Source organism: Balearica regulorum, chromosome 3 (assembly GCF_011004875.1).
Source record: "Balearica regulorum gibbericeps isolate bBalReg1 chromosome 3, bBalReg1.pri, whole genome shotgun sequence".
In the NCBI taxonomy this organism is placed as follows: Eukaryota; Metazoa; Chordata; class Aves; order Gruiformes; family Gruidae; genus Balearica; species Balearica regulorum.
In genome coordinates this window covers 67,597,855-67,609,504 of record NC_046186.1, presented here as the reverse complement: position 1 = coordinate 67,609,504, position 11,650 = coordinate 67,597,855, and the positions used below count along the sequence as shown (strand labels likewise).

At 37.0% G+C, this 11,650-nt stretch overlaps 2 protein-coding genes across 3 annotated transcripts in view; one reads left to right on the top strand and one right to left on the bottom strand.

Annotated features, from left to right (window-relative positions):
• Nucleotides 1-11,650, bottom strand: part of SERAC1 (serine active site containing 1) — a 379,919-nt gene that overhangs the window by 276,170 nt on the left and 92,099 nt on the right. The window lies entirely within an intron of this gene.
• Nucleotides 86-11,650, top strand: part of SYTL3 (synaptotagmin like 3) — a 34,507-nt gene continuing 22,942 nt past the window's right edge. For both annotated transcript variants that reach the window (XM_010305219.2, XM_075748304.1), the window contains exons 1-4: nt 86-614; nt 4,593-5,149; nt 6,388-6,603; nt 10,236-10,300. In XM_010305219.2, the coding sequence (XP_010303521.2) occupies nt 5,040-5,149; nt 6,388-6,603; nt 10,236-10,300 (391 nt within the window). In that variant the 5' untranslated portion in view covers nt 86-614; nt 4,593-5,039. The remainder of the gene's footprint in view (nt 615-4,592; nt 5,150-6,387; nt 6,604-10,235; nt 10,301-11,650) is intronic.

Here is an 11,650-nt window from a genome sequence, read left to right as displayed (position 1 = left end):
GATATCAGATTTCCAGTTAGGAGGTAATTTTCTTCAAAAAAATGAATTATATTGAACTTTTATCTATACTAATTGCTTTGTCATTCAGACCTGAATAGAAAACATTTTGTTTCCAGGAAATAACTGTTTACAATACAAGCGGTGTTTTCTGTGCAAGTCCTAGGGAGATTGAGGTTAGTAGTATTTTCACATCAATAGTATCAGAAAAAGAAATGATGTAGAACTCGAAGCCACTTCTCTTCCTGTGTGTGAAGCAGGAGACTGAGCGTATTTTGCTGATATCAGTCAGCTTGTATAGTTTCTTGTGCTGAGTCTTTTTTTAACCTTAGAAAAATGAATAACTTCTCTTCGCTAGTTGCTGTTGCTGGTGACAAAACCAGAGACTTGGCAAAAGCTGTTGTAATGCTAGAGCTCTTCTTTGAGTGCATTTGCTTTTAGCTGTTTTGGGGATGCTCCTCTGTACATACATCAGTCTAATTTTGGTGCCCGAAGGAAGGAGGGTGGAGAACAGCCGCCAGTTTTCTTTAAGGAAAGATAAATAAATAATAAGAGTGCTACTCATCTCTTAAAAGCAGTTTACTTCCACGCATCTTTGTTCGATGGCTGCTGAAGAGGTAAGGACATCTTTTTAATGTGTTTGTATGATATTGCACAGGGGGGGATGCATTTTAACTTACTGGAATGGTGTTTTTTAGACTGCAAGGATTTCATGGAAAGACCACAACTGGAACTTTAAAAAGTTTTGTTGCGTTTTTTGGGGGTTTTTTTGTTTGGTGGTTGTTGGGTTTTTTGCTTCAAGTGCTGGGATAGGATGTTATTAAAATCACAAGATATAACTTTGGTAAAATGCTATCAAAGAAGTTATAAATAATTTGCATGTGTGTATGCAAGGATGTGAAAATTAAACTGTTGCAGCCAGATAGTATAAATTAACACCTGTAATTTTCTTAATTAAGAATAAATTTATGTGATTGGCCTCTGCCAAATAAAGTAGCCATAAATTCCAGGAGCTTTTGTGATCATTTTTACTCTGAACCTTCTAATCTGTGTCCTAGCTACTGATGCATTACATCCATCTTCTGAGTTAATGAAGTTATCCAATTATCTCAAGTCACTGAAGGCTGTGGCTTTAGAAGATCAGTTTATTTATACTTATTTAATTGTCACTATTTTGCTAATGATTAAGAATCTGAAAGGAGATCAATAATACATTACATGCAAAATTGCTTTCAGAAAAAGTAGCTTGCTAACTCAGGCATTTCTAAGTTCAAAAACTTAAAAAATAACCTACCTTTTGCAAACTTAATCTTGTTCTAGGTAGGCCTTTTGATTGATGTTTAGTTACATAACTGTTTTAGCCTGATAGAAAAGAAAAAAGCCTGGTCTTCTGAGATTACACTATGTCTCCTAAAACGTGACCATGTTGGTCATCCTATCTCCTTTACGATGGCTTTGAGACTTTACATGATATTTTCAAAAAGCTACTGATCCTTCTCCAAGGTGCCTGACACTGGATTATTTTAAATACATAATTTAAAATAATGCTTGAACAAAATATTTTGTAAGCTTTGTGCTGAAAAGGGATCATGGTATTTACTAAAGAGGTTGCTGTTGCTTTTGGTTTTACATAGAAGATGGTTGGCTTTGAGGTTAGCTGATGGTGTAAAACAGCTAGCTAGCTGGATTCGATGGGTAAATGTGAAAAGAGGGCATCTGTGGTTAAGATTAGTTTTTTGGTGGTAATAAAGAAGTGGTGTTTTCAGTAATGACCTTCCTCAACAGGAAAAAACAATCTAATGCAAACAGTTTTGGTGTTAGAAAAGCTCTCCTTTTACAATGGTAGAGAGCTTTTCAGATCAATTTGAACACCTCTGTGAAATGATTACAAGTTCGAGTCTGTTGTGGGGCACAAAGATTATCCCCCATTTTGGAGGATGTAGTACTTTATTTTTTTCTTAAAGCTACCTCATAATTAAACTAGATTTTGAGTTATCTTTGAATGTGCAAGAAAAATTGACAGAACATGACAATCGTCTGAGCTTAAATCTTTATGAAGATTTTAAAAAAACCCAAACAACCGTAGGAATGTCCAGGTGCAATATTGATAGAGTTTCTGGCTACATGATGGATTTTAACCTTTATTCTGTGCAGCGCGTGATGATCTCGCCCAGCGATGAGAGAGTCACAGGGGCTTTTTGTCTCTCTGCATAGTGCAGATACAGTAGGACGTAGGGCCCTGGCACTTCGCTCTGCACTGAGTTTGTTCTGTTGTTTGGTGCCAGAAGATTGTTAATCTTTCCATCCTAGCCCTTGTAGTGGTCTACTGCTGGCATTAGATTCAATGCTTATGATTTATACGAATAGGATATGAAACGTAGCAATAGACCAACTGATTTGGATGATGGTGTTTGCAGAATCACTGACAAGTTGAAGAATCCTGCCCTGGCTAGGGCAGAACCTGTGTCTGCTGGGGGGGTATAGCTGCAAGCAAGACAAGGTGGAAACAAAGGGAGGATCCAAGCTGTTCCTTCCCTCACACCATTTAAATTTGTGCAAACTTGAATAGCTGAAACCATAATTAAAAAAAAAAAAAAAGCCTCTCTAAGATTCTGTATGCCCCCAATATTTTTCATGCACTAAGATGTCATCTGAAATCCAGTTCCCAAAACAGGCTTGAAATATGGAAAACTTTGTGCTCTTCTGTGAAGAAGGGAGAGGGTCCTTTTTTAAAGAATTTGAAGAAGATATCAAATAGGAACTATTTCTGTGCTTGCTTAACTGCAGATGTTGCTCTTAGTAACTGTTTTACAGTGGTACATTCTTAATAGCTCTATAAGACATTTATATATTTTCTTTAATATCAGTAGAGTGATTTTATTGGATCTACCTAATAACGACTATCATGAATTTGCTAGCATTTACTGATGCTTCAGCAGGATTTTCTGATGATGTTGTAGATATGCTAGCCTTTGGAAATCCTAGGAGTTTATAGAAAGCATAACTTATGCTGTAATGGGTGTTTTGGTATCCTGTATAGTGCAGAGGTCCCCGAGTTTGTGCTGACTACACTTTCAGATTGTATTGACTTAGATGGAATTGAAGGCTCTAAACATGCTCATCAATCCTGGGAGGTATCTGGAGGTAAAAAATGAAAGCAGGTGAAGCATGCAGGGGCCTTTGAAAATGACATATATTGTGCTAAAAAATTGCTCAGGCTTTTTAGGTTTCAACTGAGTAATTTCCTGTGAAATTGCAGTTGGTAAGGAAATAAAATATGATTATGCCTATCTCTCTCTTTTTCGTTTCCACAGGAAACCAATCTTTTTTTTTTTTCTTTGTTAACATTGCTTCTGTGAAATGCTTTGTCCTTTTGATGTCTATTGAAGGGTTTCACAAAAAAATGTAAAAGAATGGAATAAATACTGTTTATAAATACAAATTATCACCACCTGCTTTTTTGTGGGAAATTAAGTAACTTAATTGGGGCAAGCTGTATGTAAAGTAATTCCCTCCACTGACAAAAATCTATTGTCACTATATATCTCAAGGCGGTTTTTTGCCTTTTTTTTTTTTCTTTTTTAAACTTAAAACTCACAGTATTTTTAAAATAATGATCCAGCAATGCAGACAGTTGGTCAGATTCTCAGCTGAGGTCCATCAGTGAAGCATCAGTAATGGCTCTGGGAAGGCTTTATCCAGTTCCTGTGTCTAGACCTACTGCCTAGAGCCTGACTGTATGTATTTAGTTCAGATTAAGTTTGAAACACTTAACCAGTTTTCATGTACACATCTTTAATATTTGGTGTACCATCAGTGGAACTCTCTTACATTTCTTGTAATACATCCTAGACAGTAGTATTAAAACCGAATATGGTGTGTAACCTGAATTGGATTGAATAATCATTTTCTTTCTCTACGTCACTGCAAAGTATATTAAAATTATTTTCTGTTTTAGTGGGAGTTTTACAAAAGTGAAGGTCACAGAGTATATCCCCAATACAGTTGTGATTCTGTTTTAATTTTATGCTTCTCATAGTTGTACATTAACATCATCAGTTTGTGGTCAAAATTGTTAGCGCACTGAGCTGGAAATAATATATTATCTTAACTCTTTCATGTTTGTGTGTATTAACAACGATAATAGCATTATTGGGTATTAAATTGCTTATCTAGACTTAACAGACGTAGGTAATCTGTAGCAGTGACTCTCAGTGGGTGTCTTTCCCCCTTTCCTCTTAGGCTTGTAATGTTTTGTCTTTTCAGTAAGATGAGATCAGAAAGGGGCATTTTTGTCTCACCCAGTACGACTTTTTCAGTCGTGGGGCCTGTAGGCCTGTGTTCAAAACTAACTTAAGCTTCTTTATTGGTTGTTTAATGTTGACTGTACAAAAATGTGAAGGTACATGGCTGAGTGTTAAGGGACAATATGGTGCCACTGTCTGAAGAACAGAATTGTCTTAAAACCTCTGCTGTATCTGAATTAGTGCATGAAAGGTTTGAGTATAGCAAAATGTGGTCTTCACATACTATTTGAAATGTCTTGAAGAGGTAAGGAGAAGAAATAATAACATGTATTCTTTTTTTTCCCCTAGGCCCAGAAATCCCACATCTACAAGACCAAATAAAAAAAACATTCCCCCCACTCCTTTACACCATCTCTTGGTGAATTGTCCCTCTGTCTGGTGAGAGTTAAAGCCCTGTCTGGGGGACCTTGCTGCAAGCTCTCAACCACTCTCAGCAAAAAAAAGAAAAGAACAAGAAGTTCTTTCATGTGAAAAAGACAAGCCTGTTGTGACCTTGCTAACTGTTCATATTCCCTGGGTAGCAGAGACTCTTAAATGATGACTTGTGTGAAGACAGACGTGGTTATTTTTCTCTTCAAGGGTATGACACACTGAAACGTAGCACCAATCAAGTAAGAGCACAGGCACTTAGTAAACACTCAGACCACATTAGACTTTATAAAAGTTGTATCCATCATTCTGGATCTAGTAGAACCATAGGACGGGAATCTACAAAACAAGTGAAGTTTGGCAAAAATGGCCAGTGAATTTAATCTAAACTTCTTGAAGGAATTGGAACGAGAGGCTGTCCTGGAAGTCCTGTACCGTGACCAGATGGTGAGAAAAACAGAGGAGGAAAGAATAAGGTATCTGTAGTTCCTCTGTTCCTGTATTTCTGTTCCTTTTTTCTCAGAAGTTCTTCTTCTTTGCCATCCTTCCAAATGTATCTTTTTTTTTTTTTCTTTTTTTTCTTTTTTTTAAACTTCTTGTTAGCTAATGCCTTTTTATTCTTTGGGAAAACTAAGGGTTATCCAGAGCCTCTTGGATTTACTTTTACTATTCACTACTCTACAGTAAAGATGAGCAAATACTACAGTAAAGATGAGTAAATACTATTCAGTGAATAATCTACTTGATGAATTTTAATTCTAGCCTTAAATAGAAAGTTCAGCTGCTGCCTGTATTTTTCCTATGAAGGCTTTATGGCATTCTTATCATCCTCCTATGTATGCCTATATAGCCCTGGTAACACAGAACATATTCAGATCTTTGGCTGGCTTATTTAACTTCTGTTGTGACAAACTGGAGTTAAGAATCATTAGGTACCTGCTCATTGTGCTGAATCTACCACTATCCCTTCTCACATACAACAGGTAGCAAGCACACCACGCTGTCTTGGAGGTTGTTAGTAATGCCAATAGGTGTCATTGGTTAGAAAAAAGATTCTATTTAATTATTTCATACTATGCAAGTATTTCAGTTGTGAAGGATAAGGGATAATACTCCAGCATTTTATTAGCTTTATATCAGGGACAGAGCAAAGATTTCCCTACAGCTTGTACCCTGCTTTGTCACATTGCATTCCCATGTAAAGCAGGGTACTTGTGTTGCTAAGTTAGAAATTTTTAGTCTCTTAAATGTTGAAATTTAAACTTTGTTTACAGCAAACATTTATGTAAGTATTACTGGACATATTAAATGATTGTGAAAAGTAAATAAAGGGTTATAAATAAAGTCTGAATTGGTCAGAAAATCCCTGACAACTGGTTATGTAGCTAACAGAACCATAGATCTTGATTATTGGTACATGTGATGGAAACAAAGTTAAGGGAGAGGTTTCAATATTTTGGTCTGATGTGTTTTTTATTTAACTCTTAGATGATGTATTTGTTACGATTATTTCTACTTGATAGAATATTTGATTCTTGGATAAATACGATAAAAAATATCATCAAATGAAAGGGACCACCATTTAGTCTCAGTCTTTGTATGTGAATACATAATCACTTGCATACACAATTTCAGTGCCCTGCCCTAAGCGTGAATGGGGGTTTTGGTCTTTTTAATTTTTTAATTTTTTTTTTTTTTTAACCTGGGTGATTAGGAAACTGAAACTGCAGCTGCAGCAGCTTCGGTGGAAGGGAGCAAGAAACGTAGGCCATGAATACCAGGAGAGATCTTGTGCTCGCTGTCAGAAATCACTTGGGTTATTGATGAACAGAGGTGCAGTATGCAATGGGTGCAGTCATCGAGTATGCTCTGAATGCCGTATCTGCCTGAATCCCTGTGTTTGGAAATGCACCATTTGTTACGCTCATGGGTAAGAAATTTTACTGTTTTGGGTAAGTGCTGCTTTAAGCTGGTTATCCAGTGGATGCACATTGGTTTTGTATGTGTCTGTTGCTTTAAACAATTAATGAAAAAAAAAAAAAGCACCTTTGGTGGAATGAAAATTTTGGATGAAGTCCTGGTAGCAATGAAATTGATGGGAATTTTGTGTTATACTTCATGTGGTCAGGATTTCCATTCCTGTATTTAGCAAAATGGATCCTCAGGGTAGGCCAGAAGTAGTGTGACAAAGATGATAATGGCAAAGGATAGGAACAGTTGTTAGTTTCCACACTGTAGGCAGAACTCCTTCCCTGACTCAATTCTGAACCAGGGCATCATAACAAGTTGCTGAAGGTGCTTTGTTTTGGTGTAGTATAGCCAATTTCTTGTCAATTTCCTAATAATTATTTTTTTGCTGCATACTACAGGAGTGAGGAACCTGGATTGATGAATAACTTAGTCATGTTTTCTATAAATTTAGAAAGCAAAAAGCATTAATAACATTATCAGGAATTGTTTAAATATGATCAGAAATCCAAATTTGTTTACTTTGAATTAGTTTTTTTTTCTTTTACTATGTCACCTTGGTTTTGTTTTCCAGGAAACAGGAAACAATCTTTCTTTTACTGTATTGGTATATTTTTAATATCAAAATACTCCATCCTAGTCCATTCTACTAATCAGAATCTTTCTAAACCAAATGGTTTAGCTATATTTCCACCTTTGATGAAAAGTAATGTTATGTAGGCAAAGAAAGATAGTTTTGGAAATGGATCAACAGCTGTGTTGGATACTATATGTCCCTGTACAAAGGGTAAGGATTTGGATGAAATTTTACTTTACGCCAATACAAGATTAATGCACTACTTCACTCTCTCTTAAGATGGCAAAATGAGATTTAAATAATGCCTGGGAAATGTAAGGCAAGGTATTGGTCTTAAGCTAAATGAGTTTCTACTAGTAGTTGGAAGTAATTTTCTATAGTTTGGAAGAGACTATATCACTAAAAAAGATGTTCTCTGAATCTTTGGTTTATTTTGCAATTTATACATAAATTATGCAGATTAGCTCCATCTATATTTGATACAAAGCAGTTACTAGATTTTGGTGCATATATTTCACTATCTGTGCTTCACGCTGTATGCAGTAAAAGCAGAGGTTAAAAAGTTAACTTTCCATATCCTCCTCTAGATACCTCCCTCCACTTCCTCTTCTTTTAAATTGGTTTCCCGTTATGTGGTGGCCACAATGGAAATCCCCTATAGAGAGTAGCTAGTTGTTGAGCTACCTTGCATAGTGCTGTGCACCCTTAATTATTTCATAAACTTGTCCAGATATTTAATGGTAAAACCAGGAAAGCACTATTTAAATGAATTAAAAGACATTTTTCTTTTCCTTGAGGAAATTACTTTTTTTGTCTTGCTAATATAGAGAAATTCTTCAGCTGTCATTGAAATTCTCTTTATAGCAAAGAGACGGCACATTTGATCTTGCTTAGTCACGATGTAAGGTCCATTAAAATCAGTCAGACTACTTCTGTTGCCTTCAGTGAGCTTTACATCAAGGCTGCACATCTCAAGAAGGGTAGAAAGTGCAGCAGTGTGGTAAATGCTACTCAGTGCCTTTTATTTACCCCGGTGAGGTCACTTTTGGTCATAGCTTACCTTAATACACTCTTTAGCCTAAAAAAAAAAAAAAAAAGAGGAGGGTATTTCCAGATCTGTTTTCATCCTGTGAGTGGTCTACTTACAACATGGCCTGTGCAGAACTGAAGATTAAACTCTGGGAAGATAACTGTGGGTAGTGGCAAGAACATAAAGGCAAGGCTGGAGATGAGACTCGAGGCACTACCAATGCAGAGCCCTTGAAGATCTAGTGCAGCCAGAGATCTCAGACATTTATTAGTTAATAGATCTCCATCCAAAGTAAATAAGTATCCTGTCTGAAAGTTATTTTAACCAAATATTCAAACTCATTTTTGTTCAGTTATGCACAAGGATCTATGGTTAGGCATGAAAATAAATAGTACAATCATAGAGTCATAGAATGGCTTGAGTTGGAAGGGACCTTAAAGACCATCTGGTTCCAACCCCCCTGCCATGGGCAGGGACACCCTCCACTAGACCATGTTGCCCAAAGCCCCATCCAACCTGGCCTTGAACCCTTCCAGGGACGGGGCATCCACAACCTTTCTGGGCAACCTGTTCCAGTGCCTCACCACCCTCACACTGAAGAATTTTTTCCTAATATCTAATCTAAATCTACCCTCTTTTACTTTAGACCCACTATCCCTTGTCCTATCACTCCATGCCCTTGTAAACAGTCCCTCTCCAGCTTTCCTGTAGGCCCCCTTCAGGTACTGGAAGGCTGCTCTAAGGTCTCCCTGGAGCCTTCTCTTCTCCAGGCTGAACAAGCCCAGCTCTCTCAGCCTGTCTTCATAGGAGAGGTGCTCCAGCCCTCTGATCGTCAAGATCAGTCTACACAGGTAGTAATATCTTGAATATTCTGCATTGCTACTTACAAAGTTGTATTTCAAATGCCTAAAATCATAGAATGGTTTGGGTTGGAAGGGACCTTAAAGATCATCTAGTTCCAACCCCCCTGCTGCCATGGGGGGGTAAATTGGGGGTAAACACCCTCTATTAGACCACGTTGCCCGAAGCCTCATCCAACCTGGTCTTAAACACTTCCAGGGATGGGGCATCCACAACCTCTCTGGGCAACCTGTTCCAGTGCCTCACCACCCTCACAGTTAAGAATTTCTTTCTAACATTTAATCTAAATCGACCCTCCTTCAGCTTAAACCCATTACCCCTTGTCCTGTCACTACACTCCTTGATAAACAGTCCCTCTCCATGTTTCCTGTAGGCCCCCTTCAGATACTGGTAAGCCGCAAATGTCTTAAAAACAAGCCACAGAAAGAACAAACAGCATTCTATCTATAGTTCATCTGTTATAACATAGAGTAAGGTGAGGTGTGAAATGGTAGGCCCAAGGATTTTGTTGCCTGGCCTTTGGTGGATATCACTATAACTTTCGTGTTTAGAGATTTTGCTTTCTTAAGGAGGCAAGCTCTATGTGAATTTACTATCTGTATATTGTTCCCAATTTCAAGCAATTTTGGCAGAGGAAATGGTAATGAGGGGATTAATTTCACAGAAGAAAAATGGACTACTGGGCAGAGAAGAAAGTTTAGTGGTGCCTGCACTGAGGACATTTTTGCAGTAGGACTTCATCCTATAATAAACATCAGAAAATCCACAAGGAACAGGGATAATGTATATGGCCTAAAAATTAGTAAGACATTTAGATGAGAATTGGGAACCTGGAAACTCCAGAGAATCCTCTCCTCAGTTACAAATCTTTTTGTCTCTCTAATAATGTGTGAGTTCAGATTGCAGACTTCATCTAAGTCAGTTGGAGACAACAAAAGGCCAGAGTCAAATCTGCATCCTTTGTTTGCAGGCCCACAGGAAAATCAGTCAATGGAGTGAACAGTCATGAAATCCTAGTTTTATGGTAGGATTAAGAAGGATTGTTGGATTGTTAAATGGTTATCCAACATTTGAAGAAACATACTTTGGAAATTGTTTATTCAAATGTCTTTTGCTTGTTTTTCAGAGATGTGAAAGTAAAGGCTGGTGAATGGTTCTTTGAGGAACGAGCAAAGAAATATCCAGATGAAGGTAATTACAGGACAGTTTATGGTCTGTTCCAGCAATGTGTAGTCCTCACCTAAGTGAAACACAGAATGTAGTCTGCCACTCCATTTAATGTTTCTTCCACTTGGTGAGAGATTTGTCAGAATTATCATGCAGTGCATCTGTTTATGCACTAAATAAAATATGAACACAAACTAGCAGAATGCATTTAAAATTATAATTTATTTTGTCTTGAGTAATAAGAACAGGAAAATTGTTGGACATAGCAATTTGAATTAATGAGCGTGTAAGGCTTCTAAGAAATACAATGACATGAAATAAATATAGAAATGTTAAAATATGTGTAGGAAGGAAATGATCTTGCATCCATTGTTTGTCAAAGTTAAAACTTCAATTGTTTTCACTGAGAAAGTTCTAAAGCTTAAAGAAATGACAGAATGGAATATACCCCCCCATGTACAGCTATAAATCAACAGAGTGTTAAACACTTACTGTTTATTTACTTTCAGCCAGCTGTGCCATTGCCTTGTGTTCAGTCTTTTCAGTGCAATTAAAAATAGAAAGTCCTAAAAGAAATTATGGAGGATGTGGATGGATTGCCCTATGGGGAATGTGTTTCACCAATCAAGCAGCTGTTAGTCTCCATTTTTACCCACAATGACTAATGAGGTGGCAAGGATTTCCTTCCTCTTTCCCTTGAAGCACCACTTCAGATAGGCAACTATTTTGCTTTGTGCCTGACTGTAGCTAAACGTTACAGTTTCACTTCTAGTATCTGCATTGTGTCTAGATTTAAGTATAGCTGGTAAAAAGGAAAGCACTGGACCTTAAATGTCTCTTGGGAAACTTGAATAGGAAGAAATTTATATGGAAGAATGTAATCAGGCAAATTTTGGGTAGTAAGTAGTCAAGAAAGACAGGAGGTAGCATATTAAGAAACTGAGCTACTGTTCCTGCTGAAATAATTCATTTAGAATTTGAAAGATGTCACTGAATTCCATTCTAGCTAGCAGAACTTCTGATTTTAAAGTATTAGTTGACTGATCTTTTAAAGCACAGTTGTATTCCATAACCATTGTTAATAATTTTCCCTCATATTCTTTTCAGCGAGTGTAAAGCTGGTATTTTTAACAATCTCTCACAGTTATTGGAAAATGCTATGTTGTTCTCAGACACAGAATCTGGTATTGCAAGGTACTGACTGTCCCTCTTTCCAGTAAAAGAAATAAGTTCTCACCTTGCATTATCAAAGCTTTGTGGGTGCTTGATGCATTTTGCTTAGTTAGTCTATTAGTAATACTGTTGAAGACACAAAGGTCTAAGGATATTCAGAAGATAAGCTTGCAGGAAGAAATATGTTTTGTTTAGTTCCTT